The 26,738-nt window shown below is 53.7% G+C and overlaps 2 protein-coding genes across 3 annotated transcripts; one reads left to right on the top strand and one right to left on the bottom strand.

Annotated features, from left to right (window-relative positions):
* Nucleotides 1-1,979: 1,979 nt before the first annotated feature.
* On the bottom strand, nucleotides 1,980-14,727 carry TP53 (tumor protein p53). Of its 2 annotated transcripts, none has more exons than XM_026520889.4 (11): nucleotides 14,578-14,727; nucleotides 6,106-6,207; nucleotides 5,943-5,964; nucleotides 5,621-5,860; nucleotides 5,061-5,247; nucleotides 4,866-4,978; nucleotides 4,531-4,640; nucleotides 4,125-4,261; nucleotides 3,957-4,030; nucleotides 3,496-3,602; nucleotides 1,980-2,909 (listed from the first exon to the last, which is right to left on the bottom strand). In XM_026520889.4, the coding sequence occupies exons 2-11, from the start codon at nucleotides 6,177-6,179 to the stop codon at nucleotides 2,828-2,830; spliced, it is 1,146 nt and encodes a 381-aa protein (XP_026376674.1). In that variant the 5' UTR covers nucleotides 6,180-6,207; nucleotides 14,578-14,727; the 3' UTR covers nucleotides 1,980-2,827. The 2 variants fall into 2 exon arrangements, with proteins under 2 accessions (XP_026376674.1, XP_057167334.1); XM_057311351.1 differs by having other exon boundaries at nucleotides 5,070-5,247; nucleotides 14,578-14,668.
* Nucleotides 14,720-26,041, top strand: WRAP53 (WD repeat containing antisense to TP53). Its single transcript, XM_026520882.3, has 10 exons — nucleotides 14,720-16,325; nucleotides 16,499-16,597; nucleotides 16,853-16,964; nucleotides 23,757-23,845; nucleotides 24,069-24,159; nucleotides 24,261-24,393; nucleotides 24,946-25,154; nucleotides 25,360-25,463; nucleotides 25,554-25,688; nucleotides 25,778-26,041. Exons 1-10 carry the CDS (start codon nucleotides 15,937-15,939, stop codon nucleotides 26,022-26,024), a joined length of 1,608 nt encoding a protein of 535 aa, XP_026376667.1. The 5' UTR covers nucleotides 14,720-15,936; the 3' UTR covers nucleotides 26,025-26,041.
* Nucleotides 26,042-26,738: the final 697 nt, after the last annotated feature.

Here is a 26,738-nt window from a genome sequence, read left to right as displayed (position 1 = left end):
GCGAGAGAGGGAACACAAGCAGGGGGAGTGGGAGAGGAAGAAGCAGACTCCCGGCGGAGAAGCCTGATGTGGGGCTCGATCCCAGAACGCTGGGATCATGCCCTGAGCCGAAGGCAGACGCTTAACGACTGAGCCACCCAGGCTCCCCTAGTTTTCATTTTTTAAAGTAATCTCTACACCCAACGTGGGGCTTGAACTAGTGACCCTGAGATCAAGAGTTGCGTGCTCTACCAACTGAGCCAGCCAGGCGCCCTTCTTTCCTTTTTTAAATTTATCTCCCCCCCCCCAAGCTCCTGCTTTTGGATTTACCCTTTCAACCAGTTTGCTTTCTCTTTCAACAATTTGTATCTTTTTTAGGATGCACACTAGGTTCCTTTTGCTTCTCTTTTTTAAGAATAACAAAAGCATTTATGGCTATGCATTTTCCTCAGAGTACACCTTTTGCTGGGTCTCATAGCTTTGAGAACTCCGTGTTCCTGAATTCAGGGAGATAAGTTTTCCAGCATTCCACATCTCAGTGGTACAGGGCTCGGGCTTTGAGCTTGAGGGCAGAGGCCATGTCTGCCACAGGTCCCCACGGCTTAGAACAGAGCCAGGCAGAGTAAAGCACCAGTGAATGCCCACAATTGACTGAATGAACATGAGGAAAGGAAGCAAGCAGGTGGGACTAGAGAGTTAGGGACCCATTCTAGGTCTGCAAACCCAGCCTCACTCCTGGCCGGGTGATCTACCAGCTCACAGAGGTTTTGGCAGAGCCAGTCAGATCAGCTTTCTGCAGGAGCAGAACAAAAATGGAAACAGCCAGGGACGCAGTCTAGGGAAATGTGAGTCGGGGTGCTGGATGCTCTCAGAAAGGAGCTTCAAGGTGACCCATCTAGCAGAGTGAGGAGAGGGAATGAGTTTCGAGAGCTCTGGTTTGCCAAGGCCCTGGTGGGTGGGGAGAGATGAAGGAGAACTGTCTCTGAAGGAGATGGGGAGTGTTTGGCATTTCCCGGCAAGAAAAGAGAAAGAAGGTGGTTTTGCAGCCAGGGAGGCTGGTGGCCTCACAGCCGCCTAGGATCCTTGGGGCCAGCCAAGGTACTCCCACAGGCACTTGAAGCCTGGTCGATAAGGCTGAGAAGACAGTGCCCCAGAAGCCTGTCTGGCCCTTAGCACTCCTCCCTCTGCCTCCAGGGAGGAGTGGGCCAAGCAATGTCCCCACTGTCTGGCCATCCTTCCAAGCACTGACTCGGCCAGCAATGGGTGATGGGGAAAGCTAGCGCCCAGCCCCCCTCCCTGGGAGCCAGCAGCACTGAGGAATAGGACAGGCGGGGGTGCTGAGCTCCCCAACCTCAGCTCTCCTCCCTACCCCAAGAAGCCCTTTGAAAGGTTTTCCTGGCAGAGTTTAAAGCTTCAATTCATTGAATTGCCTGGCATGAGGCCCAGGATGAGGGGATGCCGGGAAGGCCCCAGCCCTACACCCCAGCCCTCACCTTAGCCGCCCCCACTTTCCTGGGACCCAGGCCGGCAGGCCTCCCCTGCTCCCTTTCTCTTCTTCCAACGGCACCCACTGCCTTTCCCCTCAGGGACCCAGGTATCCTGCCCCTTTCTTGCGGAGCAGATGGCCACCCCAGAGGCTCAGGCTTGCTAAATCAGACATTTAAATCCCATAATCCTTGGTGAGAGGCTGATGGAGGGGGGCAGCAGCCCAATCCTAGAAGCAGGGGCAGGAGAGAACCTTGTGCCAGCCCTGGAGGGGAGGAGGGACAGTTGGTTCCCGAGTTATGAATGGAGTCCCCCCCTCCCTTGTTGTCATGCAGCCCACAGACTGACCCAGTCTCCAGCTTTTGTTCTCCTCCGGGAGTACCGGCGTTGGGCCCCCCAGCCCACGCTCCCGGGAGACTCAGGTGGCTGCCTCCCAGCGTCACCTCCTTCCTCACCCCTGCGGCATGGTTGGCCCCACGCAGCCTGCCCAGGGGCCCACCCCCCCCACACACAGGTGATAGTAAAATTTTATTGTAAAATAAGAGACTGCTGTAAAAACAGAATATAAAAAGGGAAGAGGAGGAGGGGGTGTGGTGATGCGAGCAGAGGGCAAAAGAAGTTGACTTGAGCAACTTGGGGAAGTAGAAAGATCTCTGTAGATACAGATCTCCACCGGGGATGGAATCAATCTTTCCAGCTGTGAGATGGGAGTGAGATTTCCTCTTGGGTGCTGGGGCTCCCCTAGAGGTCGGACAGGATTTGGCCAGCGAGGAAGGGACCCCTCACCAGCTGCCCCTTCGTACAAGTTGTCACCACACCCACCAGCAGGGACAGGGAACCAGCACTCACGAAGGCACCAAGTCACAGTCATCATGGGATAAAAGGGCTGTTTTGGGGGGCCAGACTAACGTAATTTCATTCACCCTCACTACAAATTCCGTGAGGTAGGTATGGTTATCAGCATTTCATAAAAATGGCTTATGAAATTAGGAAATTTCAACCACTAGGTAAAACGGTAGAGAACTGGGCTCATAGCCCAGTGTGTGATTGATTCCTGACCTTCAGGAACATTTTCCTACCTCTCCCATGGTTCCTCACAATAAAAATCTTTAAAAACCAGGCTGGAACGTCCTACGTCCTCCCCACCCCGACCAACGACCTTGTAGGCCAACTTCTTTAGCAGAGCCTTAAAGCAAGGCGAATGGAAGAATCCAGGGCGTCTCTGAGGCGCACCTGTACCAGGCAGTCAACACACCGAGCAGGTGCATTCAAGCTCCCACGTCCCAAAAATGCCAGGAAAGGAGGGCAAGGGGGAGGGGGGTCAGTGGAGGGCGGGGGAGGGGGACACAGGAAGCAGGGGACATCAGTCTGAGTCGGGTCCCTCTCTCTTGAACATCAGCTTTTTATGGCGGGAGGTAGATTGCCCCTTCTTAGCCTTCAGGTGGCTGTTGGGGAGACAAGGGGAGGGGAAGAGATGACATCCGTGAGTGGGAGGCTGGGGGCTCCTTGTCTTATCTTAGATCTAGGCTTGGAGGGCCCAAGACGGGAGCAAGGGGATTTCAGTTACAATGGCCGCCACCAACCGCAGACATGTTTCCTGAGCATCGGGGGGGACTTCTGTGTACGCTCTTCATCTTCCCCCGCCCCGTCTGACAAGGAAGGAAACCGGGCCCAAGGAGGGGAACCGCAAGGTCACACAGACCTGCTCGTACTCGGCAGGGCTGGGGGTCTGTCCCAACCCTGCTGTGTCCAATACTCCCACACGGCTATCAGGCCCCTATTTGAGCCCCCAGCTCTGCACTAGCTGTTGCTAGAAATGACAAAGAAACACCCCTGCTCATCCCCTGAGAGACTTGGGGACCTCCCGAGGATATACCTAGGGGGAGAGGAAAGTGTGTCTGGGCAGGGTGGGGCCCACCATGAGGGCCTCAGCTTCCTTTGACCATGAAGGTGGGATTGGAATGGAATCCTGTGGCTTTCCAAGGCAGAAAGGCAGGGGAGTGGGGCTGGGACAGGGCCCCGGTCACTCACCTGGAGTGAGCCCTGCTCCCCCCTGGCTCCTTGCCACTCAGGGCATCCTTCAGCTCCAAGGCCTCATTCAGCTCCCTGAACATATTGAAGCGTTCACGCCCACGGATCTGTGGCAGGGGAGGAGGGGGAGAGTGCAGCATGAAGGTGAAGCCCCAGTAACCTTGAACCCTATCAGTGCAGTTAAGTGTCTGCGGCAAGGGACAGCTGCCCCCTGATGGCCAAGTGCCCTAATTGCAGGCAGAGCGGTCAAGAAAAAAACCGCATTCTGAGCGCCGGGCTTGAACCAAATTTTCAACCCAGGAATATTCACTTCCGGAATCAGGGACAGGACCAGAGGAAAGGATGGACAGAGGAACAGGGCCTCGCCTCCCATTTGCTCCATTCGATTTTTCTTCCCTCCTCCGATCCCAGTGAGTGGGGGGCAAGGGGGCCTGCCTCCCTGTGCCTCCCAGACTTGGTACCTGAAGGGTGAAATATTCCCCATCCAGTGGCTTCTTCTTTTGTGGGGGAGAGCAGCTGGTGCTGGGAGGCAGTGCTGGGAAAGAGGGGAGGAAAGACAAGAGAAGGCTACCTTTTGAGCAGAACTGCACCCTCTGTCTCCCCCACCACCTCTCATCCTGCCTGCTTACCTCGCTTAGTGCTTCCGGGGGGCGGCTCGGGGGAAGACTCCCCCTTCTTACGGAAATTCTCCTCCTCTGTGCGCCGGTCTCTCCCAGGACAGGCACAGACGCGTACCTCAAAGCTGCTCCGTCCGAGAACATTACCACTACCCAGGTAAGAAGACAGAAGCAGGAGGCAGTAAGGACGGTGAGCCCCCTGACTCCCGACCACCCTCCCCCTCTGTGGAGCTTGGGCCTAAGCAATATCGAGAAGCCACAGGTGAGAGGTTCCAAAGCCAGAGAAAGGAAACAGGAGGAGGCGTTGGGGGGGGGGGAACAGCAGAGAGAGTCCACGTGTGGGGATGGGAATGAGTGGGCGGGATGGGTGTCAGTAAGGGGGGAAGTGACCAGGGGCAGGGGGGCGTGCGGGCCCTACCTGGAATCTTCCAGGGTGATGATGGTGAGGATGGGCCGCCGGTTCATGCCTCCCATGCAGGAACTGTTACACATGTAGTTATAGTGGACTGTGGTACAGTCAGAGCCGACCTGAGACAGAAGACAGCCCCGAGGTTAGGCCACCCTGCCCCCCGGGAGGGCCTGTAGTCTCTGTAGGCTTCAGTTTCCCCAACCGTGGAACGGGGATAACCCATATGGCTCTGCACACCTCCCAGGGCCATGGGGAGCTTGATAGAAGGAGAAAGCCCCCCTATCTGCCACCTGACGAACCCCTCCAGCCCTCTCCGCCCAGAGACCTCAGATGACAAACCAGACCTCGGGCGGCTCATAGGGCACCACCACGCTATGTCGGAAAGTGTTTCTGTCGTCCAAGTACTTGGCACGCAAGTTTCCTTCCACCCGGATGAGATGCTGAGGCGGGGCCAGCCCTACAAGCAATCAGGGAGGAATCAGGGCTTGGGGGCCTCTGGGCACCGGCCCCCGTCGCGTCCATCGCCCCCGGCCGCTCACCATCACTACCATCAGAGCAGCGCTCGTGGTGGGGACAGCGCCGCACAACCTCTGTCACGAACTCCGACTTCTTATAAATGGCCATGGCGCGGACACAGGTGTCGGGTGGGGGCGGGGAGTTGACCCACAGCTGCACGGGGCAGGTCTTTGCCAGCTGGCAAAACAGCTTGTTGAGGGAGGGGGAGTACTGTAAGGAGAGGAGAAGGGACGGGCAGGTCAGGGGACGAGTGCCTGGGGAGGGGTCAAATGGACAACAGCCGAAGCACCCACCAGAAGCCACATGCTGCATGGGGAGGGTGGCCGGACATGGCGGGGGTGGGGTCTGAATCCCAGAAGCTTACTTTAAAAAGCCAAGGACTGAATCGGTGCAGGAAAATGAAGAAGGGTTCCACGGCCCCATACGATGGGAAGGGTGAAAGCCCAAGGTCACCGACTAAAGAGGTAAAACTGACAGGAGGTGCAGACAGGAGCAGCATTCAAAGTCCCAAACAGAAAAACCCAAGCGGATATGGCCAAGCACCGAACAGTCCCATGGAAAGCAGCCTGTTAGGGCCACTGACCGTGCAAGTAACAGACTTGGCTGTCCCGGAATGCAGGAACCCCAGACGGAACCCATAGGTGCCAGGGTAGGTCTTCGGGGAAGGGACAGAGGATGACAGGGGCCAGGAGATGGCTGGTCCAGGGGCCGCAGGGGCGGGAGCCACTGGCATCCTGGGAGTGTCATCTGAACCTTCGTCCATCCAGTTCACGACGCCTTCTGAGAGCAGCAGTTCATCCACTCCTGGGGACAGCTCGGAAGACTGCACGTGGAGAGACAAGAGTTGGAGGGCTAGGTCCCCAGCCCCTGGCCCCCCACTGGCCCTCCCCACATCCAGTCCTTACCAGAACATTGTTTTCAGGAAGCCTGGAAGACAAGAGCAGAACGTCAGTGCTGGTGTTTGCTCCCCACAGGCTTCTACCAGGGGGCTGGGGATGGGGGTGGGTGGGCAGGACGGGACAGTGGTCCCGGGAGGCTGGTAGGGCGCCTGCCCTGCCCTCTACTTACAGATTCCACAATTCGGAAAATGTCTCCTGGCTCAGAGGGGGGTCGATGGTGAGCTCCGACTGCGGGTCCTGCATCGCAGCTCCTGGGAAGGGAGCGTGGCCGCTGTGGAGAGCAAAGTGGGGGTACAGCCTGAGATATGCCCAACCCCAGGTTCCCCAACCCCAAGGGAGGGACCCCTCCACCAGCACCGTACCGTGGCCTGAGATGCCACGGCCTCTGGCCTCCCCAGGAGCCGGGCTGCTCCTGCCCAGCCCGTGGATGACCCAGCCCACCCCACCTGTCCTCGTCCTCGAGGCACACACATAACCGGAGAGGGAATCCCAGCCTTCCCACCAATGAGTCCACAAGCCTTCCTGAAAGGGTACCCTACTTCTACCCTCCGTCCTGGTAATAAGGATGAGACATGTCAGCCCACACCCTCCACCTGGGGGAGGGTACCTCCATGGATCCCCACGTTTGCCACCTGACCCCCTTCATCACAAAGCTTCCTCAAAAACCGCTATCTCCACTCCCACCCGTGGCTTACAGAGTCCTCAGGCTTCCCCCGCCTGCTTCTCTGAGCTCATCTTCTAGCTCTCTCCAGCCGCTGGCTGCCCTTCTCTGCTGCCAGACGCAGCCCAGTTCACCGGGCTAGTGGTTCCCTCTACTGGGAACCCTGGTCCGGCCACTGCCGCGGGGAGGCACCTTCTAGGGCCTCATCTTGACCATCACAGCTCCTCAGTGATGTCTGTCCAGACCACCCAGGCAAAGACTGCCCGCCAAACTGTCACCCGATTTTAAGTCTCGTGCCCGGGACACTGTCTGATACCTTTTCTTAAAGGTCCTCGGGGCAGGCTTATTACCTGCTGCGCTCAGCACAGCACTAGCAAAATGCCCTGCGCTCGCTGGGGCTCACTGACTGCGGTGAGTGACAGAACACTTGTGCCCAGGCCGTGAGCAGGTTGTGAGCTGTCCAAGGAGCGAGCAGTTGCGGGGGGGGGGGGGGGGGGACGGACGGCGTGTGTGTGTGTGTGTGTGTGTGTGTGTGTGTGTGTCACAGTCCCGGGTGCCCTAAGCTATGCTGCCACCGTCTCATGACATCTTCCCCAGACACCAAGTTTGTCCTGAGTTTTGCTGGGGCGGGACGAGGGGGGGGGCACTCCCTCTGCGGACGGCCCCGTTCATTACTTCTGTCTTGTAGAGCGAGGGCAAGCCCATCACCCCCACCCCTGACCCCAGCAGTGCCTCCCATGATCACCTCCCCACCCCCCCCACCCCCACCGCCAACATTCACCTGCTCCCAGGGCCTGATTTCTTACATACTCAGAGTTTGTGAAATCCTTTCATGTGGGTTAATTCGTTTGTCCCGAGAACCACACTTGCCGCCCCTGAGCCCCCCCGCAACAGGTGACCCTGATAAGTGAGGAATCCGCCTCTTAGAGAGAGGGGAAGGGACCCGCCCACAGCACACACAGGTGAACGAATGAGCTTTTATTGAAAATGACCATTCAGACATCTAGGAGGAAGATGCTTGCTTCAACACAGACCACTCTCTCTGCAGAGCTCTCTTTTGTTCAGGCTGGAGGGTTAGATTTTGGCTGGCGGAAGTCCTCCAGCGAAGAGGCTGGCAAAGGCCTCCTCATCACAGCTGCCAACACTGAGGGGTGGGGGTGGGGGTGCGAATGGACAATGCCCGTGCAAGGAGGAAGGCAAGAGGGGGCGGCAGGAGTGATCCCAAACACTGGCTTGGCGGGAAACGACCAGGACCCCCCCCCCATCAATGATCAAAACTTTGAGATTTTATGGAAGGGAGTTTCAGAAGTCAAAATGTACTGTTACACTTGCTGTGTGACCTCACCTACCTTACGGGCTGGTCTTTTGGCTTCCTCACATACAGGCGTGGAGTTTTGCTCATCTTTATATCAAAGTACCCAGGACCGGGAGACGCGAGCAGCAGGCTAGGCCTGCATCCCAGGCTCGCCACCTATTAGCTGTGTAATTTGGGGAGGTTACTTAACCTCTCTGGGCCTCCGTGTCCCTTGGTCGAAAATAGTGCCCTACTTATTATGGGTAACGTATAGAGCCGAGAAAAGTGCCCGGCACATACTAAGAGCTCGACAAACGTGTTTGTTTATAGATTGTCCCATTTCATGAGTTCGACATCGCAGGCACAATCACTAGGAAACCTTTTCAGAGCAGGCACTTCTCAGGGATGAGCGTCAAGGGCCATTAAACAAAATTTTCAGAAGCTGAATCATACTTTGCAAATGGCTGGGGAGGCCACAGACCCAGCTGGGACTCCATCGAGGGGCCCAGCCCACCACCATCCCGACAGTGGCTGCTGTTTACCATCCCCACAGGGGCCCACGCTCCTGGTGGCTTACTTCATTAATCCTCTCAAGAAGCCAGTACCATAGGTATCATCAGTGGAGGGAACTGAGGTTGAAGGAATTAACTCACTTATCCAGGTTCAGAAACTTCCCGAGGGGCAGGGCGAGGGATCTGAACCTGGGCTGTCCAAAGCCCACACCTAGGCTCTCAATAATTATGCTCCTCTGGCTTCATCCAGAGTCTGGTGTAAAAAACGTCCTTGGCTGAAAGCTGTTTGATTGGGGAAAAAACCAAGATGATTCTGGAAAGTACTAAGGCAGTGTCTGGCCACTTACTACTTTGCAAAACCACTTCTAGGTAGACCCCCTTAGAAGAGGGCTGTCTGGGGCAGCAGCATGAGTTTTGCACAAATTATGCGCGTGTCAGTGTGGTTCTCCACGATGGGTGATGAGAAACATTACTATCCACCAGCAGGGAATGGCTCCACGAAATACAAGAGACATTTACAGCAGCAGTTTGAGGAAATGAATTTATCTGTGTATATGTAACTAGATAGAGCTCACAGGTGGATAAAAAAAATACAGTTTGGGGGGGGGGGAGCCAACCACAGTAACGTAAGGAGTTTATGTGAGCTATAAATACAAAATGACTACAGCTGACTCTTGAACGTGGGGGTTGGGGCAGCGTCCCGCGTGCTGTTGAAAACCCGTGCGGATCTCTTGACTGCCCCCAAAGTTGAGCAGAAGCCTTACCACTAACATAAACGATCAATTAACATATATTTTATATATATTATGTTAGAAATTTATTTATTTATTTATTTATTTATTTATTTGAGAGGGAAGGAGAGACAGAGCATACAGATGGAGAGAAAGAAGGAGCAGACTCCCCACTGAGCAGAGAGTCCAACGAGGGGCTCCATCCCTGGACCCCAAGATCACTACCCGAGCCTTAAGGCAGATGTGTCACCAACCCAGCCACCCAGGCGCCCCTTATATACCATAGTCTTAGAGTAAGCTAGGGACAGGGGCGCTTGGATGGCTAAGCTGGTTGAGTGTCTGCCTTTAGCTCAGTCATGGAGCCCCCACGCTGGGCTCCCTGCTCAGCACACAGCCTGCTTCTCCCCCTGCCCCTCCCCCTGCTCGTGCTCACTCTCTCCCTCTATCTTTCTCAAAAAAATAAATAAAATCTTTAAAAAAAAGCAAGCTAGAGATAATGCTATTAAGATAATCACCAGGAAAAAAGAAAGACATTCATAATACTGTACTGTATTTATCCAAAAAACCCATGTATTAAGTGGTCCCACGCAGTTCAAACCTGTGTTGTTCAAGGGTCAACTGTATTTACTGCTTATAAACATATATATGTGAAAGTACGAAAGACAGGCAAGAATAAAAACTCACAAATCTATGATAGTGATGGTCTCAGAGAGAGGGAGATACGTATGCTCATGGGACTGGGGGTACTGTCAGAGGGTTTTAGCTTCATTAACGAAGAAAAATAAAAGATGGTAGTCATACATTACTTGTATATTAAAATAGGGACACAAATAAGATAAAATGTTAAGTGTTATAATTATTTGGTGGAAATATAAGTATTGTATTATTCTCATCTGTTTTTCCAAAATAAAAAAACCTAAAAAAGAAAATTGCATAAGACTTACTACAATTTCAAACACATAAAAAAGTAAAAAAGAATGATGTGCCCCCATGTATCCATCTTCTAGCTTCAAGAATAATCAACATTCTGCCTTTATTGTCTCCCCTAAACCCCCAGCCGCTCCCCAGAAGCCCACAAATGTTTTTGAGGTAAAATCTATGTAAGTTGAAATGCACGATCTTAATTTTACCACTTAGATAACAAAATTGGACACATTTTGATACAACCTTGTAACCCAGGCCCACCAAGCCTAAGACACTTTGCTGTGTTTCCTTCTGAAAGTTACACATTTTATGCTTAGGTCTACTATCCATTTCAAACTGTGAATGGTGTGAGGTAGGGGTCAAAGTCCGAGTTTCCGCTCGTTGTTTCAGCACTATCTCTTCTTCAGACTTTCCTTCCTCGCGGTGGATTCATTTGGGGGCCTTTGCGGAAAACCATTTGACTAAACTCATGTGTCTTTTCCTGGGCTCTATTCTGTTCAGTTGTTGTCCTACGGGAGCTTTATAGTGATCTCGAAGTCAGCTAGTTTCAGGCCGCCAACTTTGTACTACATTTTCATTTGGGAATCAGCTTGTCCGTTTCTACACACAGACCTGCTAGGATTTTGATTGGGATTAAATTAAATCATTTTGGAGAGTACGGACATCTCAACACTATTGAGTGTTCCATCTATGGTAGTCTGTTATTTAAATCTTCCTTAAATTCTCTCAGCAGTATTTTGCAGTTTTTAATATAGAAACCTTGTCCACCTTTTGTTCAATTTATCTTTGGGTATGCCATGTTTTTGGATGCTTTGTCAGTGGCATTGTTTTTACAATTTATTTTCTGACTTCAGATTCAACGGTTGCTATTATATAAAAATGCACTTTATGCATATCGCTTTTGAAAACCTGTGACCTTGCTATAAGTCATGATAGTTCTCCTCTTTAAAGGATTTTTTAAAGTAATTTCTACATCCAATGTGGGGCTCAAACTTAAAACCCCAAGATCAAGAGTGGCGTGCTCTACTGATTGAGCCAGCCAGGTGCCCCTCATGACAGTTTTTCAATGAATCCCCTAGTAGCCTGGTTAACACCTTCAGTATAATGTTGCAGGGGTGAGAATCAAATCCTCTTCTAGTTCCTGATTTTAGAAAACAAGCATTCAGTCTATCATGATTATGTATTGATGATAATTTGATTGTGGGTGCCCTTTATTGGACTGAGAAAGTTTTCCTTTTCCTAGTTTGCTGGGAGATTGGCTTTTCTTTTCTTTCTTTCTTCTTTTTTTAAAATCATGACTAGGTATTGCATAATATCAACTGCTTTTTATGCATCTGTGGAAATGATCATAGGACTTTTTAAAAAAAGATTTTATTTATTTATTTGAGAGAGAGAGAGCACAAGTGGGGTGAGGGTCAGAGGGAGGAGACCCCCTGCTGAGCAGGGAGCCCCGATGTGGGACTGGATCCTGGGACTTGGGGATCATGATCCCAGCTGAAGGCAGATGCCTAAGGACTGAGCCACCCAAGCGCCCCAATCATCGGATTTTTATCCTTCGATCTGTTAATGTGGCAAATTGTACTGACTGATTTTTTTAAATGTTAAAACATCATTGCAGTCCAGAGATAAACTCCACTTGGTCAGGATGTATTTATCATTTTTACAGATTATCAGATTTGATTTGCTAAGATTTGTCAGACTTTTGCATATATATTATGCAAATATGCATACCTGGATATTTTGCAAGAATATTGGTCTAAATGTCTTTTCTCATAACGTCCTTGTCTGGTTTTGGTATCAGGACTCTCAGGATATCATGAAATTGGGAAACGTTACCTCTTCTATATTCTGAAAGTTTGTGTAAGATTGCTGTTGTTTCTTCTTCAAATGTTTGAAGAGAAGAAGAACAAAGAAAAAACAGAACAGAAAACAGCATTAACATAGTAGCGTTAAACCCAAACCTTACAAGAATTGCATTAAATTAAATAGACCAAGCACTCCAATTAAAAGCAATTTAGTGGGGGGAAAGGAGGGCTGTTTCAACAAGTTGGAGCTAGAAGAACAGGATATCTATATAGGAACCCCCCCCAAAAGAACCCCTACCTCACACCATGATAAAAATTATTTTAAAATTAATTAGTTAATAATTATGGCTCATAGACCTAAGTATAAAACCTAAAACCGTAAAGGTTCTAGAAGAAAATATCCTAGAGAGTATCTTCATGACCTTAGGGTCAGCAAAAATTTTCTAAACAGGTCACAGAAAACGTTTGAAAGACAGAAGATGAATCTTCTGGGGCTCCTTCTTAGACACTGACAGAGAGGTAAGCAACAGGTCAGGAGAAAACACAGATACCGACAAAAGAGGCCTATCCAGAATACATAAGAGCTACATGCAGCTGAACACAATTTAAAAAAGCAAATAAACCAACTTAAAAAAAAGGGGGGGGATTTGAAGACCCACTTCCATTTACAACATAGGACTAGCCAATAAGCACGTGGAAACTGATCCTAGCTAAGACGGCTGCAAATGAAAACCACAATGATGAACCACTTTAGAAAGACTGACAAACCACATGTGAGGAAGGGCGGCTCTTGCTGGTGGGAATGTAACACGGGACAACCACTTTGAAATGTGAGGATTTTAAAAACTAAGTTTAGATCTTCTCTCTTACCTAGCAATTCCACACCCAAGCAGTTATCCAAAAAAACAGGAAAACATATGACCACAAAGAGAATTGTACAAGAATGTTAATAGCAGCTTTATTCGAAATAACCCCAAATGGGAAACCACTCAAATGGTCACCGAAAGGAGAATGGATAAACAATCCACGGTTTATTCATCCGACGAGATGCGCTAAATACAAAGGAGCAAAACGCTGATACACTACCGATACATTTAGTAACACGGACGGATGTCACAGGCATTATGCTGCCCACCAGAAGCCTACACAAAGGAGAACATACTGCGTGGGTCCGTTTACAGGACGTTCTCCAACGGGCAGAACCGGTGACAGAACTCAAAATAAGGACGAGGGTCAGAGACTGACTGGGAAGAGGCACAACCTTCTCCGGGGCGACGAAAATGTGCATTTTGACACGCTGGGGATTAGCTGCCAAAACTCGTCTAATTGCCGTGGGTTTAAATGCTACCTCGATTTCGGAACAAGCTGCACACACGCGCGGCGCGCAGAGGCCGCTACCGAGCAGGTGCGCAGGTGAGCGAGCGCAGGCTGGAAGCACCGCGCTGGGAGGGACGGGTGGGCGGGAGGCCGGACCCCCGTCCCTTCGGCTCCCTTCGGCTCTACTCGGTTCCCCTCGGCTCGGCTGGCCCCGCCTCCTCCAGGCCCGCCCCTTCCGCCCCCACGACGTTCGCTCTGCGTCCGAAATCGGAATGGCTGAGCCCAGAGCCGGATGCCAAAGAAACCGGGTCTCGGCCACAAATAAACGGCGCATCGTCGCACTCTGTCATCGTTTCACTCTCAAACGAACCCCTTCTCGCAAATACCCAGGGCTTAGCCGTCGGCACGCTTTTTAAAACCCCGTCCCTCGCAGTGGTAGCGTCCGCCGGGATTGCAGCCGACGGGGTGGAGCACACCACTCAAAGAGGGGGAGGGATCGAGGTTTGCATCAAAACAGACCCTCCCTCCCTCCCTCCCCGAAGCGGCAGCTAAGTGGTCGAGGAAGGAAAAAAAAAAAAAAAGGAGAGGAGGGGGCTGGCAGGCGCCTTCCGCACGGAAGCGGAGCCAAGCTAAATGACATTTTCTCTCTTCTTCCCTTTCCACGGGTGAACAGTGAGCTGCTCCGGAAAAAAGAAACCGGAAACGCTGCGGCAAAGTGGCAGAAATGTAAATGTGCAGCCAAACAATAACAGGGCTCGCGGGCCTCTCGGACCTGGACAGTCCTGCCCGGCTTCGCGGGCAAACCTCTCGTGGAGCACTTCCCACTTCCACGACTGACAGTCCAATTGGATTTTCTCCATCTAGCGGAGCTGGGGACCGGTTGGAAAGATCCCTTCAGGAAGGACAAAGGTCCGGAAGTTATGGGACCTTAGCAGATTGGGCTTCCTGGATCAACCCCCAAATAATCATTTCGGAATGGAGCCCGAGGTTCCACCAGGATGCGGTGCGCTCGAAAACCTGGGGCCATGGGTCCCCAAAATTCCGAGACCCGTAAATCTCAGATCCTGATGCTTCGTGCGCCTTATTTCAGGGTTCCCCACACCCAGCACTGCGATGGGAGGTGGGGTGGGGTGGGGAAGAACCCCTTAGGCCGGCTGCAGGTCCCACTCTCCCGTTCAGCTCCGAGTCCGGCTGGTCCTAACATCCCCATCACCTACACCCACGCCTCCCAACACTGCATTCCTAGGTTGGTGCCGCCAGCCAAACCTCCATTCCCCCAAATCGCTAAGTCCCAGTGCCCCATTCCCAGACCCCCAACAATGCTCCCAAGCTGAAAATACACGGAGCCGAGAGCCGGTGACTCAGAGAGGACTCATCTGGCTCAGTCAGGAGCTTACCCGAACCTCAGGGGAGCGTGTCACCGTCCTGGGAAGCACGCTCCGAGGCCGGACGCCAGTTGACCCCGGAGCCCAGCGACTACCTGCGCCCAGGATCGTGGCTCTGGACTTTTCAGAGGCTCAAAACTTTTAGCGCCAGTCGGAGCACATGGGAGGGGAAAATCCCAATCCCAGCAACCCCCGCGAGGCTCCTGGCACAAAGCTGGACAGTCGCCATGACAAGTAAGGGCAAGCAGTTCGCCGGCGGGCGGAGGCGGTGGGAATAGAGTCCGAGATGAGGGCGGGGAGACAGTGGGGATTCTCGCCGTGTTGGTCCTGTAGCTACTCGACGCTGGGGAGGGGAAGTTCGATAGGCCAGAGCTGTGAAGGCGGAATTGGTGGAAACCATTTTAGAAGACCCCTGACACTGTCTCAAATATGAAGGTGGAAGGAAGAGGGTCCTTTGCACTTGCCATTCCTCTCCCAGATAGCTGGATAGTTTCTTTTCAGCAGCTAAAACGTGTCCTTTTAGAAAGGACTTCCTTAATATCCGAATCCAACGAATTCATTCAGATACTCTGTATCACACCATCTTGTTTAATTTCCTTCCCAGCCCTAATCGTTTTCTGCAAAGATTTGTTCCTTGCCTTAAATACACAGCAGCGTAAGCCTTCGGGGGCAGAGACCTTGTCTATTATCTGATTCATTGTTGTATTTCTCAGTGCCTAGTACAATACGGGGTAGCAAGGAAGAGCTCAATAATAAACACTGAATGAATGAATGAAAAGAGACGGAAGTCTGAGGAATTTGGCGGATTGAGAAGCAAAAGAGGGTCAAAACCTGTAAAAATCAAACATAGCGCTAGCGCCCTCTGCAGGTGAGGGGGGAGTAGGAGCTTTACGAGTGCCGGAGGGAGACGGCAGGGGGAGCTCAGGCACTTCTCGCCGCGGCAGAAGCTCTCGGACTACAACACCCAGCAGCCACCAGGAGCCCCACGGCTTGATGGGAACGGTAAACCTGCGTGACCTGTTACGTGCCTGCCCCGCCCCTCCCGTGGGTCGCCCGCGAAATCCGATCCGGGATGCGGAGGTCCAATGGAAAGGTGGGGCCAAATCCCGCGAGAGCTAACGGCTCTTGGCGACCGACCGGGCTGAGGGACGCCGTGCTCGCAACATCGGCGTGTCCACCTGTCCGGCTCGCCTCCCGGGGGTCTTCCGCCCCCTCCCGGAAGAAGGAGGAAGGCCCTGGCGGGTTCTCCAGGTCCGCTTCCGGGAGCCGAGTGAACTTTGGGGCCGCGTTGGCCGCTGCACGGGCAAGGCGGCTGGTAGCCCACGGGACGAGGGTTGCGGCCGAGGCCGGTGCCCGCGCTTCCTCGGCAGCATGAGCGCGCCGGAGACGCCCGGGTTAGCCCCGGACCGCCTTGCTGCGGACCTGGCCCCCGTCCGCCTCTCTCCTCAGGCTTCCCCGACGGATGAAAATACGGACCCCGAACTGTTGCCACCACCAGCTGCTGGGGACGACCCGCCCCGCTCGTCCCCGGATCCCACGGCTGGTTCCCAGGAGCCGGGGGAGGGCGGGTCAGCTTCTGCCTCCACCGCCCCGGAAGCGGGCCTCGCTACTCCTAGCGAGTTGAGCCCTCGAATTGAGGAGCCAGAACTTTGTGAAAACGTGAGCCTTCCTGCAGAAGAACCGAACGGGCCAGAGTCGGGGCCCGGAGAGGCCGTAGAAGGTGTGTCTGAGGACCCCGCCCCGGAGGACGAGGGATACACGTAAGTGGCGATGGCAGGGCCGCGGGGGCCCGAGGAGATCGGGAGTTGGAGGTGCGTGGAAGTGTACTACACGCGTATCCGCCCGTCCTCAGCCCCGCTTCCGGGCCCCCCTCAGGCCTCCTTCCTCCTTGCTTTGCTGACCTAGGTTTGCTGTCCCCTCATCTTCCTTCCAGCACTTGGAACTACAGCTTCTCGCAGCTACCTCGGTTTCTCAGTGGTTCCTGGTCAGAGTTCAGCACCCAACCCGAAAACTTCTTGAAAGGCTGTAAGTGGTAAGTAAGGATAATGGGGCGGGGAGATAACCATGCTCAGGATTTGCACCATAAAACAACCCCAGTAACCTGGGAGAAGGAGTAAGAGTTCCTCTTGGACAGAGCTTAAATTTCATCTAGGATTATGTGTCTTGTGCTTTCCTCAAGGCTTTGGGCGGGTGGGGGCTTACCTACCCCAGGCACAGGCTCAGTCTTCACCGTGCACTTGGAAAAGAGAGCCCTGTCCAGCTTTCTAACTCTTTCCTATTCTTATAGGGCTCCTGATGGTTCCTGCATCTTGACTAATAGTGCCGATAACATCCTGAGGATCTATAACCTACCCCCGGAGCTGTACAGTGAGGGGGAACAGCTGGAATATGCAGAGATGGTAAGGGTAGGGGCTACCTGTGTCCCCTCACCTATGCCACACATTTCAGCCCTTTGCATAGATGGAGAAAGTTGAATCCACATGTTTCCTGTTCACACACAATGTTTCTTCATGAATGTACATAGGTGGCACTTTGTAGGCAGGATGTGAAGTTTAAAGAGGTGTCTGTCCTTCTTCAGTTGTGACTATGTGTTTTCTGTAATAGAGTGGTGGGTTTTTCAGGGCAGTATTCAGTTGACTTACAGATGTTTATTGAATGACCACCAACATATCAGTTACTGTGTTTGGCACTGGGATGCAGTGTTGAAGGAGGCAGATGAAGAGCTGGTTTGCTTTCTCATGTGGCAGCTAAACAACACACATGTAAACCGATAAATAACGCGGTTCATCACGCGTTATGATAAATGCCGTGAAGGAAAGCAACAGAATGAGGGGGACTCCCTAGAGGAGACCACTTTAGATACACTGGTCAGGGAGGGGCTCTCTGAAGAGGAGACATTTGAGCTGAGACGTGAAGGATGATGGGATCAGTCGTGTGAAGAGCTGTAGAAAGAAAATCCCAAGAAGAGGAAATAACGTTACAGAGCCTCAGAGTGGGGCAGGAGCTTTGTGTGTTCAGGGAACAGAAGGGAGGCCAAGAGTGAAGTTGGGATTCATTAGGATGCATCTGTCATGGTCCGGGTGGGAAACGGTGGTGGCTTGGGCTGGGGTGGTGGCAGGAGAAATGGAGAGGGGTGGGTGGACCTGAAGTGTATTTTGTAGGACGTGGAGGGCAATTGGATGTGAAGGTGCAGGGAAGGAAGCAGTCAAAGGTCCGGGTGCTTGCGGCTGGGTAGGTGGGAAGGAAACAGGTATGAAGAGGTACTGGGACAAGTCAGGAGTGTTTAAACCTGTGCGACGTGAACTAAGGGAGAAATTGGGACTAGGGGTGTACTTTGGGAAGCGGAGTACCTGGTGTCTTCTAGCGGATTCAGTCTCGAGTGTAGCTGGAGCGCTCCAGCAGACAGAGTGGAGGGCAGGAGGGGCGACAAAAGTAGAGGCAAAGAGTCAGGTCTAATGCTGTTGAGGGTGAGACAAGTTTAGAGAATGATCCAAGAAGACATTAGTGACCTGGGGAAGAACACTTTCAGAGGAGTGATGGAGGCAGAAGCCGAGTAGGGCAGGGAAAGAGGAAGTAGAGACGATTCTTTGGAAAGTTTTCTTGTGGAAGGGAGTTGAGAAATGGAATGGTGACCAGAGGGCATATGGGGCCAAAGAAAGGTTAATGGGGTGCTTCTGCAGGGTCAGGAATAACCCAGTAGACAGGAATGGATGCTGGAGGTGAGAGGGTCCCTGAGCGGCTGGCTGGGGACAGGATCCGGAGCATGGCAGAGGATTTGTTAGGTGCAGAGTTCTCTCTTGTAGTAGGAAGAGAGGCTTCGGCTTGGGGGCGGGAGGATTTCCTATCTCCTCGCTTGACTTCTCAGTGAAGCGTGAAGGGAGGTTATAGGCTGAGGGAAGGGGTCTGTGGGGAGAGCGCAGAAGATGTGAATGATTGGTGCCGGGGAGTCGGAAATCAGAGGCAGCAAGGATCGTGGTAGCGTTGCTGGTCTGTGCTCAGGGCCCACTGGAAACTTGTTGGCACCCGTTACAGTGAGGTCTGGTGACTTCATTGTGCATCTCTCCCCTGCAAGTGAACGGGCTATGTTTTCTCGGTTTGTGAAGTGACGATGAGCGTCGTGGCGCCCAGCTCACGGGGTAGTTGTGAGAATTAAAAGAATTAATGTAACGTGTATGAACCGGTGCCCGTTCTGTATTCCGTAAACGCCAGTCATTGGTATTAGTTGAGTCAAGCAGGGAGTAGGAGGACCGTCGGGCTGGGGTTTGCCGGAAGAGAAAGGCGAGGGTGTCCTGAGTGTCTGCAGGAGGGTGTGTGGACTCGGTTGACTCGGATGTAAAGCAGGTAAAGAAATGGAGTGTAAGTGCGTTTTTGATGAAGCAGAGTAATCGTGGTGGTACAAGTAGAGCAGGTCAGCTGCAGAGGTCGGAGACGGGAGTCAGAGCTTGCGGGAGGACAAGGCCCGGGGCTCGACCGTGGGAGCGACGGCCGGTGACAAGGGAAGGCTGCGGCTGCGGGCGCTCCGGAAGTCAAGCGCTGGGAGAGACGAGAGTGTCGGAGGGCCCCGCTTGCTCTTGCCTTGATCCGTTTGGGGAACACGTTTTTGTTGAGCACATTCTACAGGTGCTGGGGGTTAGTCGGGAACAGAACCAGACACAAGTCCCTGTCCTCTTTGCGTGATCGTTTATAATCCAGTGCGGGGAATAGGGAATAAAGAAACAAGCAAGTAAAAGATACACCTGACAAGTGGCGTGAAGGAAAATAAAGCAAGGAAGAGGATCGGGGCAATTGACTGCAATTTTAAAAGGGATGGTCGGGGAAGACCTCGCTGTTAAGGTGACATTTGAGCAGAGACGTGAAGGAAGGAAGGGAGTGAACCGAGCTGATGTCCTGGGGGAGAGGATGCTGGGCACAGAGGGGAGCAAGCTCTTAGGTGCCAGTGGGCGTGAACGTCACCGAGCACCGCAGGAGGGTCTGTGGGCCGTGAGGCAGGGAGCCGGTCCTGCCTCCCTGCACTTGCCCCTGGGTCTTGTGGCAGAAACCGGTGGTGTCTCAGGGCCAGGCGGCGCGCCGGGCCCTCCTGCAAGAGCCCAGGAGCGGGGCTAGTGAGAAGAGCCTCTGGAAACGCGGCAGGTTGGGAATGGGTTGCACCAGCTGGTTTACGAGAAGCGGGAATGTTAGAAAGGGGAAAAGCCATCATTAGCCAGCACTCTACAAAAGTCAGCCCTTTGCATTTTTGTCCATTCTTTCCAAGCTTCCAAACACAGAAGCTTTTTACGTGGTTGTGATCCTATAGCAGACGGTTCGGGGGACTGCCTTTCTATTTCTTTTTTTTTTTTTTAAGATTTTATTTATTTATTTGACACAGAGACAGCAAGTGAGAGAGAGAGACAAGCAGGGGGAGTGGGAGAGGAAGAAGCAGGCTCCCAGCAGAGGGGCCTGATGCGGGGCTCGATCCCAGAACGCCAGGATCATGCCCTGAGCCAAAGGCAGACGCTTAACGACTGAGCCACTCAGGCGCCCCTGCCTTTTTATTTCTTAACAGTTGTATTCTAAGTGGTTTCCATGGTGCTTTGGTTTCCGTAGTCACGTGTCCTGGTGTCCGATGCTGTGTTGGGCACCTCTGATCAGGCATTCCCGTACCTAGTCTCCTGTTTCAGACATTTGGGTTTCCAGGATTTTTGTATCATAAATTATTCAGTGATCATCTTCATGTGTTTTGATGGCGATTCTTTTCATAAGAGAGATTTTATGAGTAAGAAATATTCCGGGTCAGGAGTATCAATATTTGTTTCACGTCTTGTGATACAGATAGCTGACTTGTTTTCAGAAGCTCTCGTGCTTTTTGTTTTTGATCTGCTGTTAGCACTCTGAGTGCACCAATCCATCACAGCTTCACTCGTTAGAGAATTTCGCTTTCTGCGTCTGCAAGCTCAGTATGTGGAAGTGGACACAGTTAGTGTCGATGGGGAAATTGGGGGAGGCCAATTTTGAGTATTTCCGGATACCTGTTTCTTCTTCTCAACATAGTCTCCTAATTTCTCTCCTCCCGTCTCTGACTTTTCACAGAGCTTTCTGGTACTCCCCTTCCTAACTCCCCAGCCTTGGCCCTGAGTGCTCTCCCTACACTGGAGCTCTTGCCTGAGGCCTTCACCCCCTCTAGCCCTGTCCAGGGGAGACCGCACATCCTCTGTGCCCTGCGTATCTCAGGTTCCGGGCCGGGGCTGTCCTCGTTCCCAAAGGCTATATTCAGATAACTGCGCTCTCTCTTTGTAAAAACTTTTCCTTTGAGGCTTATGCTGTCTGAGCCTCCTTCATCCACCAAGGACATGGACACCTCGTGGCTCTCCTGTGCACCCCAAGTCTTTCCGCCATCTTGGTGACCTCGGGTATCCAAACCAGAAACCCGGGTCTCATCCTTTAATCTTCCTTTTCCCTGACTTCCACATCCAGTTAATTACCAGATTCCATCGAGTCCCCTTAATCTTTCAGATCCATCTGCTTCTTCCCACTGCGCTGCCCCTGCTTTAATTTGGGTCTTATTATTGGGGCCCTTATGTTACTGGAACAGTTTCCTGTCTTTGTTTGCTCATTAAGACATTTGTCATTGACTGCTAATAATATACTAGGTGTTGGGGAAACTGGTGAGCCAGACAGATGTGATTCTTGCCTCCTCTGGTGGGCGTGGTGTGGTGTGAGGAGCACGGAGGGCTGTCGAACCTGGAGTGGGGCACCTTGCTGTGCTGAGGGGTTAGGGAAGGCCTCCCAGTGGAAGAAGCATCTAAGAGACCAGAAGGGTGATTAGGATTCAGCCAGAAGGAGTTGTTGAGGGAGGTGAAGGGAGAACATTCCAGACCTGGACGCTAGTGAAAGCCTACAGATCGAGGGTGTGGTCCAGTTGGCACCTTCTGGGGACTGGCAGTCAAAGTGGTGGGATGTAGAGATTTTAAAGGAGTGAGTCTAGAGGGGTGAGCCGTGGGAGGTGAGTAGGGGTAGCCACCTGGCAAGGAGATTGGGGCTTATACTGAGGGTTTTGTGGACTCCTTAAATGTTTTAAGCAGGAGCACGATGCTGGGCAGGATTCCAGCGTAACAAGGTCTCTAGGGCCTGCACGTGGCCGCAGCGCGGAGAGCAGACGGGCAGGTTGGAGTGTGAGGGTGTGGGGAGGCCTGGAGACTTGCGCCGTCACAGCAACGCCGGCAGGAAGACAGCGGCTTTGCGTGGACTGGAAGGGTGTGCACACGTTCGGGGAGCCCTGGGAGGCGGGCCTGGCGAGGTTCGTGTCGCCGGCAGCTGTTCGGTCGTACACGGGCTGGATCAGGAGTGGAAGGGAGTGAAGAGCTGTAGTGGTCAAGGCTAGTGCTCAGGTCGGAGGCTTAGACACTTGAATGCGGAGCCCAGGGGGAGCGGTAGCTTTGAACGTGGGCGGGAGCTGGGTCTGTCACAGACCAGCCGAGTTCGAGGTGCCTGTGGGGTGAGCGCGTGGAGCTGCGTGCCGGGCGGTCTGATAAGTGGGTTCGGAGCGGAGACGGAAGTCATGGGGCCATGGCGTCACGCCGAGGGCCAGCAAATAACTGACAGGACGGTCACCCAGATGTTTGGAAGAGTCCCTTCACATCAGTGAGGAAAAGACGACCTGGTAGAAAAAGGAGCAGAAGTTACGAAGAGGTGTACTCACGCGACCAGTGAGCACAGGTCCCCACGACACCGCGGGTTTGTCCCACAGCGGCATTCTCTTTCGCGGCCTTCAGCTGAGAACAAGTGGAAGGTCTGGCAGTAGCAGGAGGACGCCGAGCCGCAGGCCCTGACAGGCTGCCGGTGGGCGGGGGATTCGGGATGGGCACTTCCGCCCGAGTGTGACTAGCAGAGGTGGTGACGTGCACGCCATAGAGCCTAGTAACGTAGCAGGACTTGCAGAGCCGTCCTGGCACACGTGCTCCAGAATGTTCAAGGCACACCCGCCAAAATACGGAAGAACACTGGTGACTGTCAGCAGAGAAGGATAGTGAGCGGGCTGCTGTCCGGCCTCGAAGATGCCTGAGTTAGAGCTCGGTGCGTCACTGTGCTTACGTCTCCCCGTCCCAGAGGGAGGCTCCGTCTGGCACCGTTGGTATTAAACGGGCAGGCATGCAAGGCAACGGTAGACTGGTGGGTTTTTGTATGATCTATTTCTTTTTAAGATTTTTACTTACTATTTGAGTGAGAGCATGCAAGCGTATGTTTGCAGAGGGGGAGGGAGAGAAACAAGCAGACTCTGCGCCGAGCTTGGAGCCTGACACGGGGCTCGATCCCCGGACCTTGAGATCATGACCTGAGCTCAAATCAAGAGTTGGGACACTCACCTGGCTGAGCCACCCTGGCGCCCCTCCCTGTGGGAATGTATTTCTAAAGAGGTGTATGAGAACGATGAATTCGAGATAGTGTTTACCTCTGAGGGAGGGTTTCCTTGGGAAGAAGCTGTTTTATATTTTCTTTTTTAAGCTGGTTGGAGGAGTTACAGGAGTCTTTAAAAATACTTCTTTGTTGGGCAACCCTCTCGGGTCCCCTCCCTCTTCGGGAGATTTGTACCGTCGCTCCATAAACTCCGTTTTGCCGCCCACCAAAAAAACCCCAAACAACAACAAAAACCCTCTTTGCATGTTTGAGCCGTTTAATAATTTTTTTTAAAGGGGGCGCCTGGGTGGCACAGCGGTTAAGCGTCTGCCTTCGGCTCAGGGCATGATCCCGGCGTTATGGGATCGAGCCCCACATCAGGCTCCTCCTCTGTGAGCCTGCTTCTTCCTCTCCCACTCCCCCTGCTGTTCCCTCTCTCGCTGGCTGTCTCTTTCTGTCAAATAAATAAAATTAAAAATAATAATAATATTAATTTTTTTAAAGGATCAAAGGGCATCTAGTAGGTGCTCAGTAAGTATTGGTATCAATGGTTGGTTCTTGGTTTCTGTGTTGGGATATTCTTTGCTTCTTCCTAAGTGTTTAAAAAGCAAAGGATAAACCTGTATGGCGTTTGGTGGCCCAAGTCTGGCTCACCCTCGAGCACTGAGATCAAGATTCTGTTCTTCATATTAATACCGCCTGCCTTCTGCCTGGTTTGGTGCCAACAGACAGTCCCCCACCCCCCGTCATGAAAATGCTAGAGGCACAACTCTGCCTCCTATTCCTGCCAGTGACCCAGGCATCCTTGCCTCTCTGTCCAGGCCCCCGTCCTTCGCATGGTGGAAGGCGACACCATCTATGATTATTGTTGGTACTCTCTGATGTCTTCAAGCGAGCCAGACACCTCCTAGTAAGTGATGGCCTTTGCCTGCCCTCTGCCTTCCCTTCCCATCCCGTCCCCCTGCCTCAGTTTCAAGGGGACTCTCTACTGAGAGGGAGCTAGGGGCGGCCAGGGGTCTCTGGGGGAAGACAGCTTGGCATACCCTACAGGATGCAAGCAGAGAGGGCCGGTCAGTTGGCTTCCTCCCCTTCCTTTGACAGCACCGGGACCTCAGTGTCCGTGTCTCTCTCAGCGTGGCCAGCAGCAGCCGGGAGAACCCCATTCACATCTGGGATGCATTCACCGGAGAGCTCCGGGCTTCCTTTCGGGCCTACAACCACCTGGTAGGGACCTCCCCGCCCAGGACTCATCCAGGCCCCGAGCTCCCTCCTTGGGGACCGCCGAGGCTCTGGTAGGCCTGTTTGCAGTGCTTTCCTGCCCCTAGGACGAGCTGACGGCAGCCCACTCGCTCTGTTTCTCCCCGGATGGCTCCCAGCTCTTCTGTGGCTTCAACAGGACCGTGCGCGTCTTTTCCACGGCCCGGCCTGGCCGTGACTGCGAGGTCCGAGCCACATTTGGTAAGCATCTGTGCCTCCCAGGGGAGGAGGAAGGAGAGGGCGCTGCCTCATCCAGAGGGGCCTCGTGTGAGCCAGGGGGCCAGCATGGCCCATCACCTTCGGGACAGCCCAGCGAGGCAGGCTGTACTCAGCAGGCAGAGGAGAAAACAGGTTTAGGGAGGGGGTGGAACTTTCCAGGGTCAAGCTGCACGGTGAACAGCTGCTTCACTCCTGAGCCCGGGCCCTGTCGGCTGTGTCCCTTCCACTCTCCAAAATCTTGGTCTCTCTAGAAAATTGGAGGTGAAGTTGATTTCATTTTCCTATAAGCCTTCAGCTTTCCATCTCTCCAAGAAGACACGAATTTGAGAAGGAAAAAAGTCTTGAGCACTTAGGCCCTTTGCGGGGATGGAAGGGTCTGGGGAGCCTCAGAGGTCTTTATCCTGCTGTGACCGATGGGACAGGGGAGGCCTTGATTCCCAGCTTATGGGACAGGAGACACAGATGCACCACTGGTTAGTCTGTTCATGTCAGGTGTGCTTTCCCTCCGCCTGACTTTGTTCCTTCCCTTTCTAGCCAGAAAGCAGGGCCAGAGTGGCATCATCTCCTGCATAGCCTTCAGCCCAGTGCAGCCCCTCTACGCCTGCGGCTCGTACGGCCGTTCCCTGGGTCTGTACGCCTGTGATGATGGCTCCCCTCTTGCCCTGCTGGGAGGGCACCAAGGAGGTGTCACTCACCTCTGCTTTCACCCCGATGGCTACCGCTTCTTCTCGGGAGCCCGCAAGGTAGGGTCACGTCCTGAGATTCCAGAGACGGTGCACAGGAGGCAGCATGGGGATGTAGTCCCTGTCGTGTTGGGGGACGGACGTGGGAAACAATTAACCCAAGGGAAGGGAGCATCTGTAAACCTTGAGGGAAGCAGGGGTGTTTGGGGGTGGAGAGGGTGGGCGGGGGAGGGACGGGCTCCAGGCCCTCCTGCTCTGTCTCCAGGATGCGGAGCTTCTGTGCTGGGACCTCCGGCAGCCTGGTCATCCTGTGTGCTCCCTGAGTCGAGAGGTGACCACCAATCAGCGCATCTACTTCGACCTGGATCCGTGAGTGACCGGGTCCTTCCTGCCCAGGATCCCAAAGCCCCGGGTGTGAGGGGCCCCTGCCCCACGTCAACAAGCGGCTCTCTTCCCCAGGACGGGCCAGTTCTTGGCGAGCGGCGGCACTAATGGGGCTGTGTCCGTGTGGGACACCAGCGGGGCTGGACAGGAGGGGAAGGCCGAGCCCGTGCTGAGTTTTCTGCCCCAGAAGGACTGCACCAACGGAGTGAGGTGATCCGTCACTTCCGCGGATCTTGGGGCTCAGGTTGGGGAGGGTGGGGAGGTGCTGACACGCCCTGCCCGCCTCTCTCTCCCTGCAGCCTGCACCCCAGCCTGCCGTTGCTGGCGACTGCCTCCGGTCAGCGCGTGTTTCCCGAGCCCACGGAGAGTGAGGACGAAGGGGAGCACGAGGTGGACCTTCCCCTGCTTTCCATGCGCCACGTCCACCTGGAATGTCAGCTGCAGCTCTGGTGGTGTGGGGGGGCCCCAGACGTGGGGATGGCGGATGCTCACCAGGGCAAGAAGGGACAGGGAGGGACCGAGGAAGGTGGGGGCGAGTTTACATAAAAAGGTTTTATATGGTGCTAGAGTCTTTGTGTCCTTTTTTTCGGGAAGCACATGATGGAGATGGGGCCGGGAGGGGTACCCGTGGGCTCGCTTGTCCAGTAGCGGTAGGGGCTGGCATATTGTTCCCCAAACCAGGGTTGAGAGGTGGGACTAGGCGGGAGCCAATGGGGCTGCTGAGCTTGGTGTGAAGTCAAGTGAGTGGGGGTGGGGCCTCATGCCATTGACTGGCGGGTTGCTAGGCAACTCGGTAAACTGAAGGGGGGAACCTGTTTGAAATCTCACTCCCAAGGTGGGGGCGGCAGGGGTCAGGGTGAGCGTGGCTGAGCAGGAGTGGCAGGCGCTGCGTGTCAGACTGCTGGGTGTGACTGCGTGAGACAGTGACAGACAAGACACCCGCTAGCTCGCGCTCCACACTAGTTCCCACCACCCAGCAGCAGGGACCATTACTCAGCTCTGGGGGAAGGGGAACGGGAGCACCCCCCTCTCCTCCCCTGGACTCCCCCAGGAGGCAGGCGACTGAGTAGCCAGAGTCAAGGACACACACGAGAGAGTAAAGGTGCCGAGGAGCCACAGACGTCACATTCCGTATTCCCCGCTAGATGCGGGACCAGGGCGGGAGCGGCTCAGCCGGCCGCTGTCACCGGTCCTGTGTCTCCATTTATCTGCTTGCTTTGGGGGTGGGGGGCGACTGTGTTATTTCAAGCAGTGGCTGCT

The sequence above is a fragment of the Ursus arctos genome, unplaced genomic scaffold (genome assembly GCF_023065955.2).
Source record: "Ursus arctos isolate Adak ecotype North America unplaced genomic scaffold, UrsArc2.0 scaffold_14, whole genome shotgun sequence".
In the NCBI taxonomy this organism is placed as follows: Eukaryota; Metazoa; Chordata; class Mammalia; order Carnivora; family Ursidae; genus Ursus; species Ursus arctos.
Note: the sequence above shows the minus strand (reverse complement) of the source record. Positions and strands in the feature narration are given on the sequence as shown.